The 26,489-nt window shown below is 33.4% G+C and overlaps 1 protein-coding gene across 1 annotated transcript; it reads right to left on the bottom strand.

Annotated features, from left to right (window-relative positions):
* Positions 1–455: 455 nt before the first annotated feature.
* LOC124355815 lies at positions 456–24,182 on the bottom strand. The gene is made up of 4 exons (XM_046806970.1): positions 24,047–24,182; positions 17,814–17,953; positions 12,886–12,980; positions 456–1,723 (listed from the first exon to the last, which is right to left on the bottom strand). Exons 1-4 carry the CDS (start codon positions 24,180–24,182, stop codon positions 1,606–1,608), a joined length of 489 nt encoding a protein of 162 aa, XP_046662926.1. The 3' UTR covers positions 456–1,605.
* Positions 24,183–26,489: the final 2,307 nt, after the last annotated feature.

Below are 26,489 nucleotides of genomic sequence, written 5' to 3'. Positions count from 1 at the left end.
TGATGCACTGCTAACCTAAAACATTTGTACATTATTAACACATTGTGACACAAACCTAGTATATTACACATGACCCTCCTATTCACAGCAAAAAGCATAGGTTATAGCCTGGAAGAGGTACACACCACCAAATGAAAAAGTAGCGGGAACAATCATCTACTTGGATATGTGTTAGTTTAGTAAATGGTCTTATCTCTAATGAACAACAGTGTATACAGGCTGACAGACCTAACGTAAAGAAATGTTTGTACATAAATTAAGTTTTTTATAATTGTGTAGTACAAATACAAATATTGGATTGTGTATAAAAATACACTGCAGGCTTGTGTTTTGTTCATCTTTGGAGAGCAAGTTGAGTTTATTAGTGAGAATATATATATATATATATATATATATATATATATATATATATATATATATATATATAACACATATATATAATAACATATATATATATATATATATATATATATATATATATATATATATATATAAAATATCTTTAATTCAATTTATAGTGCCGGGTGATGATATCATATAAAGTTTCATGTACCTTTGGCTGCACTACCAGTAGTCGTCAGAAAGAATAAAATACAGAAATGTGACAAATAAATATTTTTAACATAGGTACTGAACAGAAAGCACCCAATTGGTTTATACACATAAACTTGGTGTCTGAAGCAACTAATTTTCTTCTTGGCAGTGCGCTTAAAAGTTTTTAGATACGCTAATCCAACATTTGTATTTGAAGTTTGATAAATTAACAGCAACAATACAAAAAGGAAATAGTAAATTACTGAATATTTATTTTTATTTAAAAACATGAAAGACCTTTGCAGAAGAAAGTAAATGTTGTTTACCACTTGAAGCAAAAAGTTTAGGTGCTTAATTTTATTTTCCAACGCCAGCTTTGCCTCGCTCGTAAAACACAACTCTGCAAAGTAAACACTCACATTCCCTCATAGCGTCGAAAACTACTATGTAATATCAGTATGCACTCATTGTTATTTGTTATATAAACAATGAAGTAATTCTGAATTCAATAAATAATACTTATGCACAGACTATTGTTTGTTTGTCATTGTTTCATGATTTCGTCAGGAGGTATATTTGTCCTTGAAATGGTGGAAGAATTATCGTCAATATTAGATCGTTAAAATAATCTGTGTAAAATTGAGTGTTTTAAATCTTAAGTTTTATATGAAAAATGAATTAAAAATGAATCGCACCAAGTATTATCTGATGAAAAGTAATTTTACCACGATGAAGATGAAAATGAAGCATGACGTGTTACAAAACAGCGATGAGATGCATGAAATAGGGGAGAAATACCGATTACTAAAATAATAAGTTATAAAAATGAATTGTTATGACAATGAAGATGGACTTGATTGAGTTACTGTGTGGAACTTGTTGTTGCACTCTAATAAATCTAATGTAAAATTAACATCTAAGGAAGTTTTCACGTAATCTTCTCTTGACAGGAAGGTGATGAATGAAGTGAGCTAGATGCCAGCCTGGTTTGCTTTTACAACTGAATGCTCTGTCATGGTAACATGTAACCACCTCTGGCTGAACCTTAAGCTATGTAACACTAACAGAAGGTTAGTGTATACCCTCAAGGGGCGAGTAGGATTTGTACTGGTAGAGGTCTGGACCTCCGTAGCCGTACAGAAGCTTGCCTCTGCCGCTCTCGTCGTAGTACGGGTAGCGGTACTTGGGTCTGTAACAGAACAGAGATTGATGTTAGTCAGGCCAGTGTCCAGGGTTGTGTCCAGGGTTGTGTCCAGGTCTGGACCTCCGTAGCCGTACAGAAGCTTGCCTCTGCCGCTCTCGTCGTAGTACGGGTAGCGGTACTTGGGTCTGTAACAGAACAGAGATTGATGTTAGTCAGGCCAGTGTCCAGGGTTGTGTCCAGGGTTTGTGTCCAGGTCTGGACCTCCGTAGCCGTACAGAAGCTTGCCTCTGCCGCTCTCGTCGTAGTACGGGTAGCGGTACTTGGGTCTGTAACAGAACAGAGATTGATGTTAGTCAGGCCAGTGTCCAGGGTTGTGTCCAGGTCTGGACCTCCGTAGCCGTACAGAAGCTTGCCTCTGCCGCTCTCGTCGTAGTACGGGTAGCGGTACTTGGGTCTGTAACAGAACAGAGATTGATGTTAGTCAGGCCAGTGTCCAGGGTTGTGTCCAGGTGTGGACCTCCGTAGCCGTACAGAAGCTTGCCTCTGCCGCTCTCGTCGTAGTACGGGTAGCGGTACTTGGGTCTGTAACAGAACAGAGATTGATGTTAGTCAGGCCAGTGTCCAGGGTTGTGTCCAGGTCTGGACCTCCGTAGCCGTACAGAAGCTTGCCTCTGCCGCTCTCGTCGTAGTACGGGTAGCGGTACTTGGGTCTGTAACAGAACAGAGATTGATGTTAGTCAGGCCAGTGTCCAGGGTTGTGTCCAGGGTTGTGTCCAGGTGTGGACCTCCGTAGCCGTACAGAAGCTTGCCTCTGCCGCTCTCGTCGTAGTACGGGTAGCGGTACTTGGGTCTGTAACAGAACAGAGATTGATGTTAGTCAGGCCAGTGTCCAGGGTTGTGTCCAGGTGTGGACCTCCGTAGCCGTACAGAAGCTTGCCTCTGCCGCTCTCGTCGTAGTACGGGTAGCGGTACTTGGGTCTGTAACAGAACAGAGATTGATGTTAGTCAGGCCAGTGTCCAGGGTTGTGTCCAGGTCTGGACCTCCGTAGCCGTACAGAAGCTTGCCTCTGCCGCTCTCGTCGTAGTACGGGTAGCGGTACTTGGGTCTGTAACAGAACAGAGATTGATGTTAGTCAGGCCAGTGTCCAGGGTTGTGTCCAGGTGTGGACCTCCGTAGCCGTACAGAAGCTTGCCTCTGCCGCTCTCGTCGTAGTACGGGTAGCGGTACTTGGGTCTGTAACAGAACAGAGATTGATGTTAGTCAGGCCAGTGTCCAGGGTTGTGTCCAGGTGTGGACCTCCGTAGCCGTACAGAAGCTTGCCTCTGCCGCTCTCGTCGTAGTACGGGTAGCGGTACTTGGGTCTGTAACAGAACAGAGATTGATGTTAGTCAGGCCAGTGTCCAGGTGTTGACCCTGACATTGAGAGGGGAGAAGATACATGCATCCAGTTCTATAGTATAAGTATACGCTTGAGAGTAAATATATGTAATACAGAACTAGGAATATTTTATTTTATTCCACAGAATACGAGGTTAAAAAGAGACCTTACCATAACACAATAACAGTAGGATCTTCAACTAAAGGAATACATTGTTTGTTGAAAACCATTTTTTGTTCTTATTTTATGCAGAAACAAAATTGTTTATATACTCTCATTTAAAATTCTTATAAAACGATTAAATAATATAAAGTTTATAAAACGATTTTTATAGAATTTATGAACGGTTCATACACATAACCAGCACAACTGTTTATATTTCATATATCAGACAGCAAATTTTATTCCTAACTCTACTCTAAAATGTATTAAAAAGGGTTCTGTTGAAAGTTTGCTTTCCACTTTATAAAACAGAGAAAAGGCGATTTTGTCTTACAACTGTTAAATATCCGTAGGAAGAAGAAAGCTAAGCCAAGCTGAATACCAGGTCGATCTGATAGTCTGGCTCCTGAATTAAATAGTGCGCCAGACAGACTTGCACATGAATATATAAGGATCCTCGGTTTTACTTATGGACTCTGTAGGCTACCTGCTATTCTGTTAATCTTGTTGGGCATTAGAAAGTAAACGAAATGAATAGAGCTAATATTTCTTATGTAGTTATACGCATAATTATGTGTACGCTTCAACCATCATAAAAACTAACAGTATGATTATCAAATATAACAAGCCATATACTGTATAAATAAAACGAGTTACAAGACTAAACAAAGGAGTTTATTCACAGAAGTTCAAAATTAAAATTGCAAAACAGACGGTTAAACAGCAATTAAAAGTGCATTAAGCTGGTTAAGGAAAGTTAAATTGACTCCTCCTCAACCCATCCTTTGAACTGATGAAGATATATGAGCTAAAGTGAGGAACTTATGTGGGAAGTTGGAGAACATGATTAAACTTTGTGATTGAGTTAAACTAATAGCGGACCAAGTTGTAACAATAATGGTCAAAACTAGGATACAAATTTTGAATTATAACAAGACTAGAGTGATAGTAATACTGAGTGATACTGTTTTTAATTTAGAAACTGCTCTCTGGGCATTGAGGCCAAAAACGTCCTTTGAGTTCAAATACAACGTGAGAACAAAAATACAATGGGAGGGTATGATAATTGTTTGAACAGAAAATATTAAATAAATTAAGAAATATTGCTTTAAATGCGTTTTTGAAACGGACTAAGAAGAAAACCCAATTTTTCTACTTTAAAACAGATAAATAACACATTCAGATGGTATTGAATAATAGTAAGTATTAATATAAATGAAAACACTTTTAAAATTAACAAAACAAATGGGCGCATGTTTGATAATATTATTAATGTATCAATTATCAATTTCGTATATTACATGTTTTATTGCTTTGAAGTATTTTCATATAAATAAAAAAAATCATTATCAACTTATCAGGGAGATAACAATTATACGAGTTTTTAAAATTAGTTTAAAAACTCAGTTATCCTTTGAAAACTTGCTGACCAAAGAGGATAAATAAAGTGAAACAACTACATACTATCAAACAACGTCAAGAAGCACAGTGGTCTAAACATTCTTTAAGTTGCATAATATTTTGTTACAAGTGATAGCATCTGTATTCTATAAGAATTTTGTGAATTTATACGAAACTAGCAGTTAAAATAACATGTACCCCTACTATTTCGAAAATCTCTCCGGGCTACGCCCGAATGGTCTTTAAGATAGCGAAAAACCCCATAAGAAATGCACTACAGCAAACAAATATTATACTGACGTAGGAAAACATTTCTGATTTTACTAATAATAGCGAAATGTTTAATGTGATAAATAGTTAATTGGAAACTGTGCAGAAAGTCCTGCGGTGGTCCTAACAGCTTGTTGTAAAGACGTAACTATTGTAGTTTACCAAACCAAGCAATTCGACCCAGCCTTGGAACTTTCCACCCACTGAAGCGTCTGGTGTATAATACTACACGATTATTGTTTGAACTGACAACCGACCTTCATAACTGAATGTTGGATATTTAGTTTCAACCAATTAATAAACATAACAGAATAATGAAGGACAGTTGAAATATATTTCTTTCTTGGGTTTAATATAATTATAACATTATAGTACAAACCAATATAGGTTTGTTATCAAAGGTTGCTATGACTTTAAATTTTAATATGTGTTGCAATAAAATAATATAAAACAGATAAATTTATATAACTTTATATCTAATATTACGTACCTTTCTGTACTATAATAAAATTATGTACCATCTTATTTATGGAGTTACTTGACATTAGGGTGTGAGAATAAAATCGTTAACCGTATTCCATAAAAGATATTAAATCTACGGTCTAGGAAGATACTTTATGAATTCAAAGGACAACATTCTCTAATTATTTGTATTTAAGAATAGAAGGGACATAACTCGTGGTATTAAGTAAATATTGACAGTTCGTGCCAAATATTGAACTTCAATCAATTGAAAAAAATGTTATTCTTGAACTAGTTCTTTTTATGTAATGATTTAACGAATATAGTGTACAACATTGTATTCCATTTTGGCTTATAAATCGTTAAAATAACGTATTACTTTATGTAGTAATGTGTCTGCTAAGTGTAGCTCTACAAGAAAAACATCGTACATCAGTCCATCAAATTTTATTATGTTCGTATGAAGTTGTTGAAATTAAAGAGCCACAACTAATTCAGTTTGATTGTAGATTTAGATAATATCCTCAGGCATCAGGTGATATCCGGCTTGCAAATTGCAAACTATTACATTTGATCAAACAACTGTAAGTACCTCCGCAGGACTGCCTACACACTTTAATGTGTGGTCGAAGTTGGAGAAGAACCTTGTGGCAGTTATGTTTGTGGCTTCCCTTCTTTAAATGACCCGTAAATTCCTATGTGAGCAACACCTCAATCGTGCCAGCCACATTAATTACATTACTAATACAGGAATAATTTACGTATAACAGTTAGTGAGATACATCGCTCTATATGCAGTGCAAGAGCGATTTTGTTGTTAGTAGCCACTATGTTAATGTTAAACTCAACTATTACTAACTTATTTGTAGGAAAAAGTAAAAGGATTTCAAAGAAACCAATATCATGGAGTGTGAATTTCGCCATAACAGTTAATTGGAAAACAATGTTATGGTGCATAATAATGTGCTATAGTTAATTGTTATCTAATTTAGTTGTGACTTCCAGCAATGCCATCTTGTACCAGCCTGAGCTACAAGTTCCACCATCAACTTTGACGTTCACGAAGTTTTATCTCATTGTAAAAAAACGAAATGGACTTCAAGACACCCGTCTACTACCAGATGATCTAATTCTGACTAATATCATATCAACTAGTGACAAGGTTCGAAACGTCTACGACCTGTTTCTTACCCGAAATGTCAACGACGAAAACTCACTATCCCATCTTATCCGTTCAACGTTTGAGTCTACAAGCACAATAAATTATTCAAGTCATCTGGGAGAGGTGCAGCAACTCAACTATTCCAGCTTTGACAGCACTAAGCCATGTAAGCACATTAATGGGCTCACGTGAATTTGTAAATAAACTAGTTGACATAGTTTTTAACTGAATTATGATCAACTTGGCATGTGAATAATATTTTTGCCTCTAACATTAAGTTATTCACCTTCATAAAAAAGTTGAAGATAACAGCAGTTTGCATTTTTGCAAATATTTTACTCCAATATTGCTCAATATAAAGCTATGTTTAAAAGTTGGAATGAAGAAAAGCAGTTTATCAACGTTCATCTACCTATTGCACTTTGTAGAGAAGAACCGAAAAATTGTTTACGAATTCTTGGATGATTTACAATAACTTTTATTGTTATATTTTTGTATTCTTGTTTTTTGATACCTCGGTCAGCCATTAAACTCATAGCAACAAACTTCTAGAAATTAGCTTTCAAAAATATCAATGCATTTTTTATTGAGTACCGTTAGACGATAGATGCAAATGAAACCTACTTATTCCCTTAAGGTTTATTTAAATATCAATTTAGATTTTTAATTGCCTAATTGCATTCAGCAATAGAAAAGGTCTGATAATAACCAGCTAAACCTTCTTTAAACAAAATTAAAGGGTTCTGTTAGAATGGAATCCTAAAGTCTAATTACTCTCTTTGCGATAAATTACCTTATTTTTACATGAATTTTTTTATTTATGTATTGAAGTATTACTTAGAAAATTTTCAAACATACTTTTTTACTTCTTAGATTTTATATCACCCTTTTGTTTGATGATGTATTAGCTTTTAATCTGCTAACAAGGAGAAATAAAATGTACGACTTTCAAACAATTAGCAATAACGTTCATAGAAGTGCCAATTTCAGTCATTAATAAGCTCTTTGATAAAGAATATTGCTTTACTGTGAGATAAATGGGTTTTGTTGAATATTCGGTTTCATTTAACCAGACACTAAATTGCTGAACGTACTAGTTTTTATGGAAGTAATCAAATTTGTTTTGAGGTTTATATAACTTGTTTTGAGTATTGTAGTTTTGTAAAAAATGTGGCAAAATTAAAAATGATATTAATGATAACATTTAGGACGTTATTAGCTTTTTATTATTTTACCATTAATTTGATTTTATATCAATCCACACACCATTCGTAATAAGCTAATTATTTATGAATTCAATAAATTACAGTAATTCAAATCTGAAAAAAATAGATTTTACATGAGGCCGTCATATCTAAATGTCAAACTGAAGATGTATTACATTAGTTCATATGTTTAATTTGCACGACACTGATTGGACAACAACTGCCAATAATGCCATCTTAATATAACCGTAACATATAGAAACTTCAACAATCTTGAAACCTCACAAGGCAAATATTGTTTTCCATATAAATTTTGTTTAACGTGGACTTTATTTAGTTACAATTAATACGAAATAATGTGTTTAAATATATTCATTATAGCGGTTCAATTGTATATTTCTGTAACTACTATAAACGATCACTACGTTGAAACTTTGTATAGTAATTACAACTTTGTTCGCCCGCTGACTGTAAATCATACGAGATATAAGACACAAGGAACAGACATTATTGTTAATGACCTGAGAATTCTAAACTACCTTTTCTTTGCTTTGCGCTTGTCCAAACTTTGAATGACTACCATTTTGAAACCTTAAAATATATCGTGAAAAGAATAAATTTTAATCTATCGAAATTGGTTATAATTAATTACAAGTTCTGCTTTTGTACAAAGTTAATGCTGGATATTTGAAATATTACGTCGGTTAAAGTGTTCACAAGCGTACGTTATATCGCATAAGCCTTTACATACATACGTACATATATACTATGCAAATGTTACATGGTTTTTAACGTAGCTCTTATGTTTCTTGGGTTATACGTAAAATATCATTCTAAATATAAACTTATATAAAAATATAAACGACCCAGAAATGAAAAATCAATCTAAATTTAAAATGTTTATACACGAATGTCATACAATTTCAGACTCTTTATTATATATCAGTTCACTTTGTAATGCAATACAACATATGTATGAATGAAAGACTAAGTACAAAGATTAGTGTTAATGAAAGTAAGATTTTATTAATATTTACTCTATCCCGTAATTGGATCACACAGTCCAAGAAGTAATCCTAAATTAAGTGTAAGCACAGGTTCAAGCTGTGTATTATTTTAGAATGTTTATAAAAACCTTAGCCTTTCTAAATTACACATCATCTACTTGAAATATGTTTCCTAAATAAATAAACCCACTTTTGCAATGTGTTTGAGTGCAAAGTTTAAATTTCTCAAAATATCTTGAAGTCCTTAGTGTACTTATTTGTAATCAGGTTGTTGAAAGAAATATAACTTAAATTGTAAAAATAGTATGGCTAATTAAGTTTCAGTCCTAAAACGAGGTTTACAGGCCTCCTTCCACCGTTCCACCACAGTTACACAAATTTCATGTACTTCTATCATTATTCTTGTCTCATCAAAGTTTCTAAAACTTTCTAAGAAACTAAAAGGGTTAGAATGATGAGATTTACTACCGGATCCTTAATGTTAAAGGGTTGTTGCAGGCTCTGAAAAGGTATCTTTAGATCCCTATATTGTTGAACGCTATAATTTAATACAAATTATAACTATTAAAGAATTGTTAAAACTTTGTATAGTAACCATAATAAAGTTTATAAATAATCACTTATTTTTACGCGTAACAGCTTAGTGTAACCATCTGGACACAGGGATATGTTGAGTACTAGCTGTGTACTGTTTATATCTCACTTTATTATCTGGGCTGATAAGGATTTTAAACATTCAGTTTTATTACGAGACAAAACTCTCATTATTATACAATACTAGTGATTAAATAATCTACATTAGAGTTCACTTTTCACTGAATCGTAAAGTTGAGCAGACAACATTTTCCAATAACATTCCTCAAACCCAATAGATCAATGAGGGCTAAATGAAATTCAGTGTTACGCCTCTTTGGCGGTTGGCAAGCATTAAACACGATTAATTTTGCAATTAGGCAGTATGTTGCAGCCGAGCATCATAATCCACTGGTCGGGTTCATTAACGCAATTAGTGGCCGAATAACGAGCTATAAAACCGCCAGTTGTACGGCCCGTGTTTCGCGTCACCGTGGTCATCACAACGTCATCGCAACCTTGTCACAACAGTCACAATCACGGTACATTTATATTCCCTTTATTACTCCCTCATTATTGATGGCGCGGCGACAGACATATTGGTGTCATAAACGGAATAATTAACTTGTCCATGTCACGAATGGAAAGCTTTAAAGTTTTGTACTGTTCAGACACGTCTGTCAATCACCTGGGAATGAACAAAATCTAGTAAATTGAGAAAATACGAGGGGAACATAACTGTGCGAAATTTAAGGAAAGAATTATTCTCTTCCATATCTTTTCCCATTCAAAATTTCATGTAAGATTAATATCACCCTCAATAGATTTGTATAGTTTAAAGCACCATTTAGTATTTAGCAAAATCTCAATTTCTTACAAATCCAATCAAAACTAATCAAAAAGAGAATAATGAAGGGAAAAGAATCTGTAGGAGGGGAATGAGCAATATAGCATAAAAGGGATCGATAGGAAGACTTGTCGGGAAAGAACAAGGGATTATGGATGGAACAATAATAATGGTAAATATGGTAGAAAACATTGATAGAAAACATCGGTGAATAGCATTTTTTTTAATTATCCCCCAACTGCCCTTTTTTGGGTGGGAGGCTCAACAGTAGCTATTGCCACCCCGATTTAATACATAAAAAACTTCTCAGTTGGTCATATAAACATCCCCAAAAATAATCTCTTCATAAATTTTCATAAGAAATTTATTAATAGGAAGATAGGGGTGGGACTTTGAAGACTACTCGGTATAAGAAAGTAACATTATAGGAAATAATAAAAGAGGTGGGAGAAGTATATTTTAGTATAAAACTGACCTTTAGCCACCCATTGAATCTTATCACTGTGCAATTTAAAACCCAATGTTTTAGACTAATAAATAAATTTTGGATCTATTGTACACATGTCCATGTTAATCTAAATTATGCTCAAGTTTTGAAAAACTCAATTCATCGACGGCCATGATCCTCAGCACCAAAACCACTCTTTTTTAAACCAAATAAAACATTTTAGAGTGTTCGTAACTCAATTCACTTCATTACAGTTTTACATATTTGGGAAAGTAGGAAAATAACATTTGTTAAATATGGGATAGGTAATCCTCAAGTTTATTCATGCAGGACGAAGCCACTTGCCCGGACCATATTGAAGGAGAAATGCAAAATTGTTCCCCATACAGCTGAAGTGGGTACCACTTAAGTTCCCACAGCTATCATAAGCCCTAGCAGAGTACCTTCTCTACCTGGATTTTAACACCTCACAGTAGGATAAAGAAGTGGCATTTGTGTAAATCCATCAATTCCAGATAAAAACTTTACTGTATCATCGATGTTCCCGGATTATTTCAACTAAATATGTTTATGCAAGCATGGTTAGTGTTGTAACCAATTTTGTAATTAGTCTCGATAATCTTTTGTCTGCTTGTGGTTTTTCGGTGTAAAATGTATACATAATAAGTAGCCTTAGATATATTAATTGTTTTACAATGTATTTATGGAGATTTAACAATGGCACAAAATTGAAACACGTAATGTTAACTAATTACATTATAAAATTACAATTAATGGTAAAATTATATTAAAAAACGAGGACATTTTCTGTTTATTAAGTAAAATATTATTTTATATAATATTATACTATGATTCTTGTTCAAAAAGTACAATATGAGCTCATTTAACAGTTGTTATATTTTATCGAATTATAGTAATTGTTAAAGCAAAAATGTAATATCAAATTTGTTACATCACATTAGTTTTGAGAATTGTGATAAAAGTCATCTTTATTAATACTGTAAACAAAACAAACACTACACTTCAAAATTCAATTTTAATCAAAATTACTAAACATTGGAACGTCTAACGTCTTTGCAATTATGCCTTTTTGTAAAATTTGATATTAGAGTTTTAAAAGGGGTGTCATTTGAAAACTAGAAGATATAATTATCCTATTTATCAGATCTACGTAACAGGAATAACAGTTATGCATAATCATTGTTTTATTTATGCGTTTTTAGGTTAAAAATCGTAAGTAGACGAATATGCAGTCAACCAAACGAGATAAATTCCTAATTGTACTTTGTCGCTGTCTTCTTTTTATCCGGGAACAATAACTTGTAATTAATTGTAAAGGGAGAGTCTGTATATACTATATTAGCCACCTGTATGATGTTTATATAGAACAAAACACGACCACTTGCGGTCCTTTAACTAGTTTAAACTCAACAATACAGTGAGATGAGAGATGAAGATTTGCCTGAGGCAAGCTCAGTCTATATCAAAATGAACACCTTAATGAGTAATCTATTTCACATTCACGTTTAATGTATTAATTTTAACAGATTGATTATTGAAAGAATAACAGGATTTCAGACATTTTCCATTTTTATAAGTCAAAGAAATTGAATACTACGTATCGCGGATTAGAATCAATTATCTTCCTCAGATGTCAAAAATAATTTAAGACATGAGGTTATAGACAAAACAGTATATGGCATTGAACTCCCCACGTTCACAACCACAATTTCTACGTCAAAAGATAGAAATTCATGTGACTCCACAATATAGACGTACTGCACAAACCGTTACACTCCTGTACACATTACAGAAGACAAGAAACTGGTTATATTGATTTGTGTGCATAAAATTACGTCCTAAGATTTTTTACACATGGAAAAGAGGATACACTACAATTCTGGAATCGCAATGCTCCATAACATATGGAAATACAAAGATTTGAAACCCTTATATTTTCAAGTAAAGGATAGTCAATAGTAAATTTTAAACAAAGGGTTTTACTATCGTTTCATACATAAAATGTTCATTAACAAAAGAGATTACTGATTTCACGTAGAATATTTGTTTTTTCTTTGAGTTCCATTTTATACTGATATCTCAACCAAATGTTGTTGATTTAAATTTAAGCTTCTCCAAATTTGTAACTCCAAATTTCTATTCCTATGAATGTATTTTGTAATTAAACCATTGCTCCGATAGCATTTTATTAGTAATATGCATACACAACTAGGGAGGGGTAATTTTCGTTTTATTGTATTCTTGTTGTGTTGTGTAATGCACGTAATTACCTTTCAAAGTACTGGAAATTTGGAGCTCGAGGCTGCAATGATTCCGTTGGTGGCATCAGCAGAAGAAGTAACAGGAAACCCACCACGAGTATATGCTGGGAAATAGAAAGAATACAATTCAGAAAGTAAACACAGGAGATCCAACATACAACGGTGAAGATATAATTTATGGATAATACTAAATACATAGACGAATAGATAGGCTCTCAAAAAAGTAAAGCTATAACAGCTACTCCTCACAACACTGTTTGGACTCGGATTTTCGTGGTCCACACTTAACCCTAACAGTGCAGGACTGACTTACGTGTCATTCACACTAAACTAATTAAAGATGTGTGCAGTAATTAAGGTTGCAGTTCTCTCAAATTTCACACATGATGCAACTAATTTATAGTCAGTTTCAAATAAATATTTGGCTTAAGTTGAGTTGTAAATGCACTTTTTAAGAGATAACAATTGTTTGCTACTCGGCCATAAACAGTTACTCAAGTCAAACCAGGTTACGTCTCAACAGACATGGACATTGGAGTTGGAAACATTCCAGCTGTCTTCCAGTCCAACTCATTTAGTAGGGCCTATCCTCTTCCTCACTCCACCTTATTATAAACAATTGAAAACGTAAATCTCGTTTTACAATCTTTATAGACGTTAATAGCACCCGAATTTGAGTTGGTGTTTTTTTAACGTGAAATACTCAATATGAGACACCACTTTAAGGCCGATTTGGTTATAAAATGTTTAATATTGCCAATCAGCATTCAAGACATCGAACTCGAGATTTTAGAAGTGGAGTTTTGTAAACTTAGGCTTGCAATAAAAATACAAGAATTTTATTACAGGATTAAAATTTCATCTAATAAAATTTGTTAGTTAACAATTGTTGAATAATTATAAAACAGAAAATATTCAATTGCTTTTCCAGTAGTGATTATAGTATTTTTACGATATTTTTTGCAATATTGTTTGCTTATATAATAATCTTGAAACCAAACGATCTGCTAAGATTTCGAGACTTTACGACTCAAATCAGTAATTTGAATTATACTTAGTGTATATAAGTAGTTTATATACAAACCTTGGACTAGTAACAGACATTATTTATCTAAAGCAAGAATGCAAAGTTTTTCATAAGACTATCGAGAATCTCAAACAGATATGTATATGAATGTGTACTAAACCAAGTTTAGTATATTTTACTTTTAATTCGCGAAGTTCTACTTTACGTGGTTATATAAAAACAATTTGTTTTCGAGAGCAACAAAGGGTGTTGCCCTTGTACACACTCTTTTATCATAAGGGCAGTGACAAAACACTGATCACTCTTCATCATTTTGTAAATATATTAATAAACGACCGTACTGGGTTTAGTAAACTAATCACTTCACATAGCTATTTAAATGTTGCTATTTTTGGAAACGAACATTTTTGGCTCTGATCGGACTCAATGAGTAAGACACAAATCTATATATTCCAAACAAAATCTACGTAGGCAATTATTTTAATTAAAAAAAATTCAAATAAAATATCAATGGTATTGCACAAATAAATTATAGTAGTCATTTTTGTTTGCGGTTCTTCCTAGTATGCCAATGATGACTATTAATGAAAGATTTCAAACTAGAAAATGATAAAAATAGAATGAAATATAGAATTTACAATTTCTGGTATTAATTAAAAAATTATATACACCAAAACTTTCTTAGAACCATCTCATCAACACTAATTTCAGGAAATATCATGTTATTTTGATTTAAAACTTAACACGACTTTGAACTGTTGTCACCAAGGAAAGGCTGAATGCAAGACAGTAATGTGCCATTTCTAACTCTGTAAGGAGGCTGTCGTCATACTATAGTAGTATTGCGTAGGCAGCAGGAAGAGGGGGACTGTGAGTGGAGGGAGGCACATTAACCTAGTTTCTTCTCGGCGAAAGGTTACGAAAGAAGAACCGAAAGTTGCAATGTAGATTCCTCATGACTCTCTGAGTTTACTAAATAACTCAGTTCTTTAATAGTACAAACATTCAGCTGGCGAGAATGTAATTTTTAATAGAGTAAGTTAATAATAATCTGGATGTTGCAGTATAACTGTCGAAAGAAAACTGGTTTAGACATTAATATATTTGAACAGGATAAATTGCTCTCACAGGGCAATTCCGTGGACACATCTAAAAACGTCCTTATTATTCAGATATTTAGGAAAAATTAATTTTATACACTCGTCCCTATAAACTCCCATATTCCGTCCCTTGCCTCTCCCACCATTAGGGCTTGTTGTTATTTCCCTGCATATTACTGAATTCCTCTCAGACCTTACAGATTTAAGTGAAACCCTACTTATTGTAATGCCAGGCGTATATAATATAACTTCAGCAATATTTACAATTTTTGTATAAAAATGTATTGAGGTGATATAACCGGTTTTTGATGAATGTTTTAGAAGTGGTGAGAAGTGTACTGGTAATATACCAATTGATATATTCCACTTGATTAGTGCTAATTAATATAATATTTGCCACTTAAATGGTTTATCATATTAAAAATCTGACTTTGTATTCAAATACTCATGTGCAAGGAGAGTAAGACTTGGTAATCTTGAAGTCTGTAAAAATTAAATATGTGGCGTTTCTTATTGTGAATTCTTAAACCAAGTTAATTCTAAAAATAAGAGTAAAGTTTTAACTATTTTAAATATTTTAAAAGAAGAGACCGTTCTCCATTTAAACCTTATTCTTCTCGTCCGTATTAGCCAACCCCCTATCCTATAAGAGGGAGAGTCGGTGCTGTACAAGGTCGATGTTAGTGCTGCGGTCACAGACAGGTTTTGAGCCTGCACTATCTCTCTTGCACAGACCAAAAGTCCGATGTCTTATACCGCTCGGTAATCGAATTGTATGTTAATTAATATCCAATGGTACTTGGTATTAAAAACATGTGGATATGGACTTGAATAAATTTCTCTGTGGACTTAAGCAAAAATCGCGGCGACATTTGCTACTCAAACATTATCAGCAGAACTGAGAAGTCGATAAAGGAACATTTAATGACTTGGGTAACGATTGCTGAAAAGGTGCATCTTCTTAATCGAGTCGTGGGCGCGGTGGAGGTGGTGATGACAGGGAGAGCAGGGGGAGGGGGAGCTTTTCATAAACTGTTTATACAACACCAAGTACTGTACAGCCTTATTTGAAAGGAAGTCACTCAAGATTTCACCGCCACTCTAGACTCCTTCCCAACCTTCCTTTCTATCCCTTGTTCCAGACAGATAAATCTCGTTAAATTTAAATGAAAATATACAGCAACATAATTTTACACCAAAGTACCAAAAGTATAATATACCAAAGTATATAAAGTGTATTCTACTTTTTAAATTTTAATGGTAGGTTAAATTTCTTATTCTGCATTTAAAGAAGTTTGAATTCGTTACAAAACGTCTATATCGTTTCCAAAAGCCATTCAAGCTTGTATCCTTAAATTATGTGACTGTTGTTTAGTTCAATTTCCAAAACTATTCCGAACTAGAATAAAATAATATAAATAATCGAAACTACGGGTTTCCACAACCTATTTTGGAATATCTACATGTATTAATCAAACTTTTAATATAAATACTATAGTTTTAATAAAAATACTACTAGAAATAATTTCAGTACGTTTCTGAAATGATAGAAATCGAGCTATTTGTATTGTTAGCGCGTCCCTAACATTTTTGACGTGTTACCAGCCGTTAGTTAGCCCACATAGAAGGGATATAGTCTCAGACACATCAGTATGGAAAGGTTGAGGAAGCGGGGAGACAGACATTGATGTTGCAATGACGACCGGTTTCTACCCGAACTTATCGGCAGCATGACGTACAAGCGGGTTGCGGCCCGGCCACTACGGTGGGATTACGGCTGCTTTTACTTTCAGCTGTTAGACCGAGGGGAGGTGGTAGGGAGGTTGGAGTGGGGGAAGACAGAAGGAGGTCAACACTTTCGTTGTCTGTCGTCTCCGGCTAAACTTTCTTTTCGACAGCATCGGAGCGTTCGCCGTTGTATTGTTTTAGTGCTGAATATTTGTTGATTTCAAAGCCTTTTCGGTTGGATAAATAGTAATTCAGCCTTAAATTCTTGGAAATGATAAAATAATGAACTAATCATCAAAATAATACGTCTAATAAACATATATAATTAGACGTAATATATAATTATTTAAACAAACAAACACACACACACACACACACACACACACACACACACACACAAAACAAAATACATTATTTAATACATTTAATGAGTGATTGATTGGATTATACTGACTCCTTTAGGGCAAAAATATCATTACTGCTGTTGTGTATTAAAAAATAATTAAAAGGTCAACTTTTCTACAAAATAGGTATTCCGTTACATTTCTACACTTTTTAAAAATTTCATACTTACTCCCAGAACATGACCAACAGTGAAAAAACAAGTGTGAAATAACGGAAAGGAATGGATTCCACACTGGATCCACAAACTGAACTGAATCCACTAATTGTTATTTCTTCTTTAATAATTAGTGGACTAAACTATTAAAAAGATATTCATCATTTCCTTATAAACAATTTCACAATATACACAAATAAATCGGCTTATTTTAAAATTTAACTTGTTCAAATTGTATTTGATTTTATTTATGGCATGGTTTTTCTCCTGGAATTTTAAACAGCTATTTTTATTTCTAAATCGGATTGAAAATCAGAAAGAAAAAATGTCAGTTCAAGCCATTAAAATAAAAATAGTGGACGATTCGCTTTATTGGAACATAACATCAAGGAGTCCACCGCGAACATTCTGCATTATCATTTAACGATCCTTCCTTGGCCCAAGAATTAACATACAAGAAAAACTGTTCCTACGAGGAATAGAATTGACTTAGAAATTAAGCTGGGCTTCAGTAGGTACTCACCAGAAAGAGTCTAGGGGGCGGCCGGGGAGCCATGGCGGCGTCGGTGGCAGCGGCAGCGACAGCGGCCGGGGTCCGACTGAGACTGACGACCGGAGGGAAAGTGCGGAAGACCCAGAGGAAAGTGAGAGTGCCGAGTGTAACTGATAGTCAGGACACCACCAAACTACGGTCTGGCCCGGCTGTACACGTACTGGGCCTTGAACTTGGCCTTAACGGCCTTCCTGTGACCACCACGGCGAAAAATACTTTTGCGGAAGGGTAAAAAGATATGTATTCTTTTGTATTACGATAAAGATACGTATTACGACCACGTTCAATATGAAGTTAAAGATTACAAGCAACGCGCAGCCACTATTCCTGATGTGAAAAAAAACAGTTAGTTTATTTATTTATATGTGTCAACACAATGAAAAGAAGCAAAATTATGTAATCATTATCAGTACTAAAATGGGCAATGTAAGATTAGTGGGGCGGAATCTTTATGCCAAAGTTACACATTTCATGACCAAACAGTGTTTTACTGAAGTTGAGCTTACAAGTGGAAAGTGTAACCCTTTCTTACAGGATAATACGAGTATATATATATATATATATATATATATATATATATATATATATATATATATCTGACAATAAAACAGGCGTAGCAGTGGATCGTGATCTTTAACGATCTTAAAAGGATTTTAATGTTTTAGCCGACTTGAATATAATTTTTATGATATGTCTTTGAATTGTTCTACCCATTTCCTGACTCGCTCATCAATAATAATTGATATTAAGCCACATTATATGAAATAGTCTTACAAAGTTTGCATCATTTTACAAGTAGTACTATAAAATTCAAATTTTCAAAGCCAATTAATGAAAAATATATTTTACTGTTATTTGAAGAAGCGAAACCTAAAGATCGACTGAGTTTTGGGGCAGCAATGGTTTCAGAGCACAGAAGGATGTGTGTTAATTTAAAGTTTTCCCATATAAATCGTACGTCTTCCACTACATACAGTATTGTACTTTTGAAGTTTGTTTTATGTGTACCCATCACACACAACAAACACATGTACAGAACTAGTCTCATGTATTTTCTATTCGATTGTACCTGTATACTAGGATGTAGTTCTAGACTAGTTTATACTATCCAACACTATTGTATTTAACTTTTTTAAAAGTACATGAAAGAAACCTAAGTTAATGTGAGGTATCAATATTCATACATGACCGGCGGCTTGCCGCCTTTGCTGGGAGACTGCTCGTGAACGGCTGCTGGAAAATCTAAATAGAAACATGGGTTAATCCAAATATCAGTAATTATAAATGTTTGGATGAAAAAAAAACTCGATAAAAAATACAATAACATTTCACTTTCAGAATCCTGAACATTTAACAACCAACAAATATTATTCTTATTGCATTTAAAAACAAATATTCAATTACTTATTTATGTAAGGTTTTGAAATCCAAACTTATATATTTTACAAATTTGAATTTAAAATTAAATACTGATAATTAATTTTTTAAATTGGAATATAAACAATAATGAGATCAGAACCGTCAAGGGACCGTGTTTGCAATATGCTTATTTTAGGCTTTTACTTTTCTAAATCACCCGCTAACCATAAAAAATTAAAACATAAGCCTAAAAAAACTTGAGTTTATAACCACGATTTGTAAAATATGTGCTTTAGAGTTAAATGTGACACTTTATTATAAAAAAGGGAGTATTCGATAAGAATGCAAAAATAACTTTAAATATACTCGTAAGTTTATTAGGTACTTTAAATTAACCTTATAATTAAAGCCTTAATTTAATAGGCACAACTTTAAAACAATTTACGAGCTGTGTAACCAAATTACAGATAGGGGTAAACTCAATTCAAACATTCAATTCAATAAAATATAGCTGAAGATAGGATTTGATACAAAAATAATACGTTACTTAAATAATTTTATAAGAGTAAATGGTTGAACCTGTTATTCCCTGCTGTTTAACGTGAAAATCGCGGGACAAATAATATATCTGTAAATAAACTGAGTACAATTATGTGACATTATAAAATGTGACATAGTGATGCAATGTAGCCTAATGTAATCAGCAAAATTCAAAATAATTTGTTTCTCATGGACATTTACATGTATCAAGAATAATCAATGCATAAATCCAACTTAATGTTAAATGTTATCTAGAAAAGTGTTTATATTATCAGTGTAATATTAAATCTGTCAGGCTAATTTAAACTAAGTAACAAATTAAAATGTCAGTACTGTGGGTGTGTTTTACTGGTATGGGTGGGAGGGATAAAACATCCAGAGAGAGAGAATAAAAACAGTTTTTTATAAGTCTTTAAGCTTATTTTTAAGAGATGAAACGGAAGGGCTGATTTCTAAGTAATCTGGCATATCTATTATAAACTTTAGGTTCTAGACATTATATTGATGTTCGAACACGTTGGTATTATGATGGGATGTAATAGAATCTTTTTATTTCTGGTAGAATATACATGATTTTGGGTATGAAAAAATTTGAATATATTTAAAAGTGTAAACTGACAAATTATATACAAAATGGAGGGAAAGGTTAGGATGATTTCTCGGAGACAAACCTGCAGACCGCAGAATTGTCTTACGCGGAAGTAAATTAGAATGTCCAGAAGTAGACGCTTTTTGAACGAAGTAGCATTCTCAGACGTGCGTATGTATGCTATATATGTTTTCTTGATCAAGGAATCAAGGCAAACTCAACTTTGACACTGAAAATACATTAGACTAGAAGTAGACGCTTTTTGAACGAAGTAGCATTCTCAGACGTGCGTATGTATGCTATATATGTTTTCTTGGTCAAGGAATCAAGGCAAACTCAACTTTGACACTGAAAATACATTAGACTAGAAGTAGACGCTTTTTGAACGAAGTAGCATTCTCAGACGTGCGTATGTATGCTATATATGTTTTCTTGGTCAAGGAATCAAGGCAAACTCAACTTTGACACTGAAAATACATTAGACTAGAAGTAGACGCTTTTTGAACGAAGTAGCATTCTCAGACGTGCGTATGTATGCTATATATGTTTTCTTGGTCAAGGAATCAAGGCAAACTCAACTTTGACACTGAAAATACATTAGACTAGAAGTAGACGCTTTTTGAACGAAGTAGCATTCTCAGACGTGCGTATGTATGCTATATATGTTTTCTTGGTCAAGGAATCAAGGCAAACTCAACTTTGACACTGAAAATACATTAGACTAGAAGTAGACGCTTTTTGAACGAAGTAGCATTCTCAGACGTGCGTATGTATGCTATATATGTTTTCTTGGTCAAGGAATCAAGGCAAACTCAACTTTGACACTGAAAATACATTAGACTAGAAGTAGACGCTTTTTGAACGAAGTAGCATTCTCAGACGTGCGTATGTATGCTATATATGTTTTCTTGGTCAAGGAATCAAGGCAAACTCAACTTTGACACTGAAAATACATTAGACTAGAAGTAGACGCTTTTTGAACGAAGTAGCATTCTCAGACGTGCGTATGTATGCTATATATGTTTTCTTGGTCAAGGAATCAAGGCAAACCCAACTTTGACACTGAAAATACATTAGACTAGAAGTAGACGCTTTTTGAACGAAGTAGCATTCTCAGACGTGCGTATGTATGCTATATATGTTTTCTTGGTCAAGGAATCAAGGCAAACTCAACTTTGACACTGAAAATACATTAGACTAGAAGTAGACGCTTTTTGAACGAAGTAGCATTCTCAGACGTGCGTATGTATGCTATATATGTTTTCTTGGTCAAGGAATCAAGGCAAACTCAACTTTGACACTGAAAATACATTAGACTAGAAGTAGACGCTTTTTGAACGAAGTAGCATTCTCAGACGTGCGTATGTATGCTATATATGTTTTCTTGGTCAAGGAATCAAGGCAAACTCAACTTTGACACTGAAAATACATTAGACTAGAAGTAGACGCTTTTTGAACGAAGTAGCATTCTCAGACGTGCGTATGTATGCTATATATGTTTTCTTGGTCAAGGAATCAAGGCAAACCCAACTTTGACACTGAAAATACATTAGACTAGAAGTAGACGCTTTTTGAACGAAGTAGCATTCTCAGACGTGCGTATGTATGCTATATATGTTTTCTTGGTCAAGGAATCAAGGCAAACTCAACTTTGACACTGAAAATACATTAGACTAGAAGTAGACGCTTTTTGAACGAAGTAGCATTCTCAGACGTGCGTATGTATGCTATATATGTTTTCTTGGTCAAGGAATCAAGGCAAACTCAACTTTGACACTGAAAATACATTAGACTAGAAGTAGACGCTTTTTGAACGAAGTAGCATTCTCAGACGTGCGTATGTATGCTATATATGTTTTCTTGGTCAAGGAATCAAGGCAAACTCAACTTTGACACTGAAAATACATTAGACTAGAAGTAGACGCTTTTTGAACGAAGTAGCATTCTCAGACGTGCGTATGTATGCTATATATGTTTTCTTGGTCAAGGAATCAAGGCAAACTCAACTTTGACACTGAAAATACATTAGACTAGAAGTAGACGCTTTTTGAACGAAGTAGCATTCTCAGACGTGCGTATGTATGCTATATATGTTTTCTTGGTCAAGGAATCAAGGCAAACTCAACTTTGACACTGAAAATACATTAGACTAGAAGTAGAGATTTCAATATATTCCAGTGACCGGCACTTATCTACGGAGTGTTTGTTTGGTATAACATATAAACAAAATATGCCATGCAGCCCTTGTTATTCAGTAAGAAATTGCTTGCGAAGCCGCGTGTTCTAGTTTATTACAGCTTTATTTATTAACTTACAGCTAGTTAACACTAATAAAACACGCTCACATATCACTACGGTGTAAACGACATTGTGTTCAAGTTGTAACGAGTAAATCTGAGGTAATTGCAACTAGATTTTGCATTAGAGATTACAATACCACATTTGTTAAATTTATTTTATAGAGGATAAACAGAAGTACAGCGGTTTATATAATAATAATAGGTCATTAGACCAATCATTGTGCAAGTTTGATAAATTTAATTCAGTATAAAATGTTTAAGAACCTGGGAGGGCATTAGGTGGTTAAAACTGTTTTATTTTTCAAACTTATACCTCGGATATAATTGGAAAAATGTGCAAACTTATTAAAACTGCTTAATAGTAAAACTAATGAACGGATTTATTATGCAGCGATTTCCACTTTAAAACTTTACAAATTAGTGTAAAACAACTTTAAAACTGCAGAAATGAGAACATCGTTTGTGCTACTTACTCTATTTGTCTAATCAACTACATTAGTACAGGAGTATTTTAGTTTCAGCTCTAAAATGATGTCTATTATAACTTTGAGACGTATAAGAAAGTTATAAATTACTAAAAACATAAAAAGGTGAATAAAAAATATCTTAAAGTTTAATAAAATTATGTTGAGAATTAACTTTCTGATTCACTTGCTAAATAAAAAATAGTGCTTTGCGAATTTCCAGAACAATTGAAGTAATAACAAAAATGTCGATTTTTGTAACGGTTATTAAGTGTGTTTTCATCGTTGTATACGTATGCAGCTTTTTATACTTTAAACTTATTGTAAAAAAATCCTGTCTTAATTATTTTCTTAGTTTGTACAAAAACGATGTATATACAATACACTATAGAGTGTCATAGATGATAGTTTTTACTTCAGATATTTTTACCAAGAAGATTATAAAATAATATATTTTTTGAGAGGACCATTATTTGTGACACATAATTATATTTTTATCTCTGTGAATCATAATTTAAAATGTTTGTGATTACTTTTTATTCATAAAACTCGTGTACGTTATACCAATTTTCAATGTTTAAAAATATTATACAGCCGCCATTTTAGGTTGTTAACACTTAATTATATTATATTACAGTGTTGGCATTATCAGGAACTTCATAATGAAATGCAGTTTTTTTTTCATTTAAGATTTTTCATACGAGACGTCCACGATGCTAGTCACTAATGGCATAACAACTAGTTTATGTGCGTATATATAATTGAAGCAAAATAAAAAATAAAAATTGGGTTCGACGCAAAAAAGATGAATGACAGTTAAATCCCAAAGCCAACAGTGTTGATATATGGCTAAATGTCAGGTCATACCGAGTAACAGGCAAGGCGATGTTAGCTCCCAGAAGGTGTTCGTCGCGTAGGAGAAAGTAAAATAACGGGTCTCGAGCAACTAACCACTCACACTCTGTATGTTATCTACCTCGCCGTAATATAATGTGCTAAAGGGCGAGTCTCTGTCGTAAACCTCGCTGATTATGCCCTTCTTCAACTCTTCTCTTAGAATAAAGGGAGGTCCGTCCTTAGGAGCCATGACTGATGATCGTGTTCTCAGTTTACTCAGCCGCAGAGCCTATAGAATGATTGCTTGCATATTTAAATTTTTGAACTATCTGCGAACAAAAGATTTATTTACTTTCATGTTTAGAGAACGAAATTGATAAGTTTGGAAACCTCATCTGAAATATTTTAGTTAGTAACTGGTACATACTCATTCATACTTCATTTATCTAGGCCTAGAATGTCCTTCATGGTTAGGTTCAAGTGTAGGTTCAGTGTTTATAGGATGGTAAGGCTTGCCTAGATACCTTTTAGGCCTCTTTTTGAATGTTTTTTTGGTATTCTGGGCATACCAAATATATGCCCAATAAAATTGTTCAATAAATTGTTTATTTTACAGTAAAACACACGAAAACCAAATCAAAACGCACCAAAATTTGAAACACAAATCACAACTAACCTTTCTACAAGTGTATGTCAACAATATGTTTTAGTAGCAGACAACTAAATAATTGCTGGCAAATCATTGCTGCTAACCGTATCAAAACAAACACGAGCCACATTTTTGAAACAGAATCACTACAACAAATGCTTACCTACCTTCAATATCAGTGAGCGGCTGTGCGAAAAAAATCTTTGTACATCTCTTTAGAAAAACATTTATATTTTCAAAACTACTCAGCAGAAATCAATCATTTTTACACCAAATTAATCGAAAAAATATAGGATTTAAAAAATATAAAACCAAAAAAATGAATTTTTTAACCTAATCTACCATCCGAATCTCCTTAAAGAATGTACTCACTATAAATGTAAACAAATTGAAAATTATAAAGAATGTTTACACAGAACGGTTAACTACATTAGACATGCTCTTTTAATGAATGATTTATAACGCATTTATTTAACGCACATATTTCACAGCCTTAGAGACCTAGATAGGATTTTTCGCTACTTTAAAGGCCAGTGGGGCGTAGCCCGGAGGAGTTTTCGAAATAAGAATAGGTCTATATTCATCCCAGGGATTGTAAAAATGTCCATGTAAAATATCATTACAATCGGTTGAACAGTTTACGTGTTAAAGCAAATATAAATAAATAATAAAAAAATATAAATGTGCAATAATAATATGTGTATTTATACGTAATATTGTTAGAGTTTTATCGTTGCAATCCTGGTTACTCATAAGACAAATGTAAAAATATGCGTTAACGCGTAGCCAACCATCATGGAGTAACATACACCATCATCGAACTCAGTGTTGCCTATATAGGAATGAAGTCTTTAAGTCAGTTCGTATTAAGATATCATGCATACAGACATACAGATAGGCATTGGGACAAAAATGAAATCTGCCCAGCCCTAACTACCAACGCCAACCAATCACCATTCCATTACAACAAGTCTTCTAATGAGATTTAATATACAATTGGTGATGCTTTTTTATATTGAACTAAATAACAACACTCTAAATTAACATGATAAATGAATGATAAATGATAATGATAAATGAATGATATGATAAATGATAAATGAATTTATTCCATCATAATAGTACCTTGTACAAAACATAAGACTGACTTGGGATTAACTGACCACTTCTACAAGTAATGTGGTCAGTGGACAACAATACAAAACATGATTGTTATCTGAGTCCAGAAAGACAGTACAAGTTGTTATCAGCCTGGCTGCTCTCCGTGGCGTCTAAACACTAATCACTAGATATGGTTTCAACAGAAACTTTTCACTGCACACAACTGCTATGCTTAATATTATTTACAAGAGCAAATGGTTAATAAAAAATGATTATACTTATATATACTAAAGACTACAGAAGCTATATACATATGAATAGTGAAATAAAACATTACCTACATTATTGGAAATTTATATAAATATAGCCTATACCTAATGATGTAGTATACTATTCGTAAAATGAGTTACAGTTTTCATTTAAAAATAATAAAGTTCTAAGCTTGTTACAAAAATTTCTACTATTTACAGATAATTTGACTTCGAAAGGCAATTTGTTGAAAAAACTCGGACCCTTATAAAGAAATGATCTTTTAAAAATGGATTTATTAACTTTTGGTGTTCTGAACATACGACGGTCTATGCTTCTGGTGGCATAATTAAGGTCCGTTGTTCCCAAGTTACCACTTTTAATGTAAAATAGTCTCAGAACTTTAAAAACAAATAAATGCTGTAGTGGCAATATCTTTAATTGACAGAAAATGGGAAAGGAGCTATCCCGTATTCGTTTGTATGTTATAATTCTCATAAAATGATTCTGTATTACTCTTAGCCTCTCTATTAAATATTTAAAAGCCCCTCCCCAGCA

The sequence above is a fragment of the Homalodisca vitripennis genome, chromosome 2, assembly GCF_021130785.1.
Source record: "Homalodisca vitripennis isolate AUS2020 chromosome 2, UT_GWSS_2.1, whole genome shotgun sequence".
Lineage (NCBI taxonomy): Eukaryota > Metazoa > Arthropoda > Insecta > Hemiptera > Cicadellidae > Homalodisca > Homalodisca vitripennis.
This window is presented reverse-complemented; position numbering and strand designations above follow the sequence as displayed.

What these genes read in the sequence shown, in the direction of transcription:
- LOC124355815 (XM_046806970.1), bottom strand. Translation starts at nt 24,182, where the DNA reads ATGGCTCCTAAGGACGGACCTCCCTTTATTCTAAGAGAAGAGTTGAAG. An exon ending in CGCCCCCTAGACTCTTTCTG is followed by an intron (nt 12,981 to 17,813) that starts GTGAGTACCTAC and finishes TCTATTTCCCAG; the next exon opens with CATATACTCGTGGTGGGTTT. An exon ending in AATTTCCAGTACTTTGAAAG is followed by an intron (nt 1,724 to 12,885) that starts GTAATTACGTGC and finishes GTTCTGTTACAG; the next exon opens with ACCCAAGTACCGCTACCCGT.